The 5,328-nt window shown below is 52.5% G+C and overlaps 1 protein-coding gene across 1 annotated transcript in view; it reads right to left on the bottom strand.

Moving 5' to 3' along the window:
• Positions 1–4,545, bottom strand: part of hmcn1 (hemicentin 1) — a 102,954-nt gene extending 98,409 nt beyond the window's left edge. The window contains exon 1 of the mRNA XM_056603397.1: positions 3,960–4,545. Within this exon, the coding sequence (XP_056459372.1) occupies positions 3,960–4,218 (259 nt within the window). The 5' untranslated portion in view covers positions 4,219–4,545. The remainder of the gene's footprint in view (positions 1–3,959) is intronic.
• Between the last annotated feature and the right edge of the window lie 783 nt (positions 4,546–5,328).

Here is a 5,328-nt window from a genome sequence, read left to right as displayed (position 1 = left end):
CCTCTCCTCTCCTCTCTCTCCTCTCCTCTCGCCCCTATGGGTCAGGGTTAGGGAGGCCCCTATGGGTTAGGGAGGCCCCTATGGGTCAGGGTTAGGGAAGTCCCTATGGGTCAGGGTTAGGGAGGTCCCTATGGGTCAGGGTTAGGGAGGTCCCTATGGGTCAGGGTTAGGGGGGCCCCTATGGGTTAGGGTTAGGGAGGTCCCTATGGGTCAGGGTTAGGGAGGTCCCTATGGGTCAGGGTTAGGGAGGTCCCTATGGGTCAGGGTTAGGGAGGTCCCTCAGGGTTAGGGTTAGGGAGGCCCCTATGGGTCAGGGTTAGGGAGGTCCCTATGGGTCAGGGTTAGGGAGGTCCCTATGGGTCAGGGTTAGGGAGGTCCCTCAGGGTTAGGGAGGCCCCTGTGGGTCAGGGTTAGGGAGGTCCCTATGGGTCAGGGTTAGGGAGGTCCCTATGGGTCAGGGTTAGGGAGGTCCCTCAGGGTTAGGGTTAGGGAGGCCCCTATGGGTCAGGGTTAGGGAGGTCCCTATGGGTCAGGGTTAGGGAGGTCCCTCAGGGTTAGGGTTAGGGGGGCCCCTATGGGTTAGGGTTAGGGAGGCCCCTATGGGTCAGGTCAGGCCGCTGCAGTGCGGGCCATAACCCTTCCCCTCCTCCCCCTCCTCCTCCAGCAGCAGGGAGGTCCTCCTCCTCGGCCCCTATCAGGTATGCTCTGCCGCTCCAAGATGAAAGCCGAGACAGGTGACCCCTGACCTGTGATCACAAAGCTCAACGGGGTCGAAAGCTACCCAACCTGGAGGCGCGCGCCGGCCCCTCCCAGATTACAGGCCGTCCCCCGTCCCCACCCGGCACTTTGGGTCCCAGAGGGACCGCCCCGCTCGGTCAGAGGCCCCGCCCTCCACTCGGCATTCCAGCCTGATAGTATCATTACCGAGGCTGGGCCCCCTGTCATCTGCAGGGGGGGGGCGACCAATCCCAGCTAGAGGGGGACATGGGCTAAAGGTTGACGGGAAGGGGAAGAGGGTGTGCTGGGGGGGCTGGGGGGGCTGGGGGGGGGCTGGGGGGGTTAATGAAGGCTTCTTTCCCGGGGATGAGCTCCTTTGATCAGGCAGGTTGGTTAGTAGTCCTGCCATCATCTCCTCTCATGTCGCCACACCCAGGGACCGGGTGCATCTCCTACCTCCAACCCAGAGGCTGGCTGGGGGGGGGGGGGGGGGACAGTGGAGCCCTTCTGAGACTGGTGGACGCTTTAATGACCCGCATTAAATAGCAACAGCCCTGAGTACCATTCAGCGCTGTGCATGAAGCACTCTCCAAGGAAGCACTAAAGGGCTGAGAACACAACCAGCAAGTAGAGCTAAAAACATCAGCTGATATTTGGGAAACTGTTATACAAGGAACTAGTCTCGGGCTAGTACAATACATAGTTGGTAGTTGTTGTTGTGTCTTTGTATGGCCGTTAGCTTTTTAAAACACAGTGGGGCCATACCTATGTTAATGTGTGTTTATTACTGTAAGTGTTAAGTATACTGGCATTCCACTGACCCACAGCTTTGACCAGCTCCACACACACACACACACACACACACACACACACACACACACACACACACACACACACACACACACACACACACACACACACACACACACACACACACACACACACACACACACACACACGTTTTCACAGGGTAGTGTTTATGAGGAGCAACATGTGTGTGCGGACGTCAGAGGAGGTAGAGAAGAGCAGAAGCAGAGGATTACTCTGAATGAAACTCAGTGAATGGTTGAGACTAACTGAAGGGTCCTCAACCAAAGGCCTGGAACCACAGCTCCCAGTCTTAAGATCAGCGGCTGTTACCAGCTACCAGAACACATCCTCCAAGCATAGTGGAGGTCCCACAGACTGACCTGCAGACTGAGACCCACAGACTGAGACCCACAGACTGAGACCCACAGACTGAAACCTACAGACTGAGACCTACAGACTGAGACCTACAGACTGAGAACTACAGACTGAGAAATACAGAAGGAAACCTACAGACTGAGACCTACAGACTGAGAACTACAGACTGAAACCCACAGACTGAGAAATACAGAAGGAAACCTACAGACTGAGACCTGCAGACTGAAACCTTAACTCACAGACTGAAACCCAGACTGAAACCCACAGACTGAGAACTACAGACTGAAAACTATTAAAATACTGACATCTTTGCAGAAAAGCTACATCCAAATTATGTTTATTTTTTCTTTCTTTCTCTGCCGGATGGGACACAGCGGGGGGGGGGGGGGGGCAGGGGGGGGCAGTACAGAGGGAGTCGTGTGGGAGGGTTCTCCCCACACGAGTGACCACGACTTTCAGGCCCAACAGCACGTGCACACAAACACACACACACAATCACACTCAAGCACAAACACACACACTAACACAATCAACAGCTTACATGAGCAAATTCCAAACACATTGTGTTGACTGTGTCAGATTGCAGTGTGACCCGCAGGGGGGGCTTCCCTCTGGGTCAGAGCAGCCCAGTCAAACAGGAGGCCCAGCGCTGTCACTGGGGTCACTGAAGGCAGGGGAGAGGAACGACTGTAGAGCTGGAGGAACACTGGGGGGGAGGGGGGAGGGAGGGGGAGGGGGAGGGGAGGAGGAAGGGAGGAGGGAGGGGGAGGGTGGAGGAGGGAGGGGAGGGGTGGAGGAGGGGAGGAGGGGAGGAGGGGAGGGGGAGGAGGGGGTCTGGGGTTAAGGCAGCGGTTGGAGGCGGGCCAGTGTGGAGTGTGCTGTACTAATCATTACTCTGTACCCTTGGGGGGGACCCATGCTGACATCCTTGTAAACATTAGGAAGAACATCTAGTCAGTGGAACCAGGAGACGTCACTACGACAGGATCAGGAGCACTTAACCCCAGAAGGACCAATACGTGGACGGCTGAAGGAGAAGCAGTCTGAAGGAGAAGGAGGCCGAGCCGACCAGGGGCCTTGAGGAGGAGATGTGTTCTGGGGCTCCATTAGACAGCACGGCTCACATGTATGAAGTCATGATCTTATATTGGTCAACAATAAACCTTCTCTGTGCCACTGCAACAACAATGGATGAATGTGTTCCCCATGTGTTATACGTGGGGTGTATTGAAACATGGCGCACACGTTGAACTTCAATGAATCACGGAGGAAGCGATCACGGAGGAAATGTGATTCTCTGCAAATGCTGAAAATGAGCATCTGAGTCCAGCACACATCTGGTATCTCTCTCCTCCTGCTGTCTGTTCACTACCTGGCCCCCATCGCCCCCCCCCCCCACTCACTGACTCCCCAACCCGGCTTCTCCTTTTAGAATGACTGCACCATCCTGGGACAGCGGTGAACCCATTGGGCAAATCATTAAAACATTGACTCTAACTTTGATGTGTGGTCGGTGTCTTTAGCACACACATCAACATGCTTTTTCCCTCTCTCTCTCCCTCTCCCTCTCCCTCTCTTCCTATTCCTATTCATAATATATGCCTCCCCCCAACACACACGCACGCACGCACTCACGCACATAGTTTTGTCAGGTGTTTGCTGGCTTTTTCTAGACATGGACTACCCATCATCAGTCAGCAGAGGCCCGTGATGATACTAAGAGGGAGAAGATCACCAAACCCAAAGTCAACGGCGCACAGTAACTAATGCGGAATGCTAATGATAGTGAGCAGAACATCTGTGGAGAACAGAGAGCGGCCGCAGGGGGCCAAACTGTGACGGAGGTGTGAGGGACGTCGGGCATGCAAACAGTGTCAGCAAGCCATTTAATTTCTCACATTATCACGTGGTTTTGTTAGGCAACTCAAGTGGTAAATCGGTAAATGCCTCACTCATCCTGAGGTGACCCAAACTCCGCGCAACATATTGTACAGCGCACGGAGTGTGGAGACGCTGAGTGTTGACGTGGGTTCTGGTGTCTTATTGTGTCGTCCTACCTGGATCGTGAAAGGGGACAAGCGCGAAGTTGTACAGCGGTCTCTTGGGTCTGCTCAGGGACGTCTCCAGTATCTTAGACGCGCCTTCGATCACTTGGACCAGGTCGTCGTACATGGAGCCGGTCACATCGAACACGAACGCCAGAGTGGATGCGCCCTCTGGGATCTCCTCCGGTTGCTCCGGCTCTGTTCCCGTGTCTTGTCCCGTGCAAAAAGCTACTAAGAGTTGAGAGAACAGCCATAACAATCTGGTATCCATTTTCTTCTTCAACAACCTTTAAGGGGTTACTTCTTCACTTGCCACTCGCAACCTCAGGTTGATTCTGGAGATAAATGCAGAGACATCAGGCTCCCAAACGGGCCAGAATCAGCTCGAACTCTGTTATCTGCAAGAGAGACAGACCTCTTGAGGAGTCTCCTTCTGCAGAACAAACTCCCCCAAAATCCTGAACCTTTTGCGTCTTCTTACTTATCTGAAGTATGTGTCGAGTAAAGGACTCTGGCTGAGTCTTGCGGTACATATACCACTTTGGGGAGAGGGGACGAGAGCCCCGGCAGAGCAGCTCTGCTCTGATTGGACCAAGGTTTTTGGAAGCAGAAGTGGGACCCGTGCGTAAAACCTCACGGATTTAGCCCCGAGATTTAAGCAAGGAGGACAATGGCGATGCTTACCGAGCACTGCAGGCTTAAGTAAACCCGTGTTAAAAGCAAACAGATATGGGGGAAGAAATACATCATGTGCCTTATCCTTCAGCATTGAATGTAATTATTTACAACCGAAGTGTTTTGTGTGTTGTCTATACAGTATTTCCATTCCTGGAAGAGGGTAAAGTGAAAAGCGTTTAAAACTTTCTTGATACAATAAAACAATAAGTCGAGACTTGAAGAACAAAAGACGGGCCTGTGGCTGCTGGGACATCTTGGTCTTTTTCTCTATCGCCATCTAACGGCTGAAATCCTATCAATTCGATGTAACGTTACACAACATGATGACCTGACCCCGCGGTTTATTTCTTGACCTTATCTTTAGCATCAATGTATTAGTAGTTTGAGAAAGTATTCCTGTAATAACTATAAATTAGTTTAATAATTTATAAAGTTACATACATTTATCCAACGTAAAGTATTAAATAGATTAGTAGGCCTATAATGTGTGTGATCCACACATTCCATCCATGGTATGGTCAACCAAAACACTTAGAGTCAACATCTTTTGGGCCCATTCCTCAAACTTAATTTCCTGTTGATGTGCCACTAATCCAGGGCACAATCCCACCCTGACCCTCAGTTTTAGATTTCCACAAAGGGCCCCCCTGGAGGCGATCGCTGGCGGTCTGCGCTGAAGCCCCGGCCTCTGCAAACAGCAGAA

Source organism: Gadus chalcogrammus, chromosome 12 (assembly GCF_026213295.1).
Source record: "Gadus chalcogrammus isolate NIFS_2021 chromosome 12, NIFS_Gcha_1.0, whole genome shotgun sequence".
Classification (NCBI taxonomy): Eukaryota; Metazoa; Chordata; class Actinopteri; order Gadiformes; family Gadidae; genus Gadus; species Gadus chalcogrammus.
Note: the sequence above shows the minus strand (reverse complement) of the source record. Positions and strands in the feature narration are given on the sequence as shown.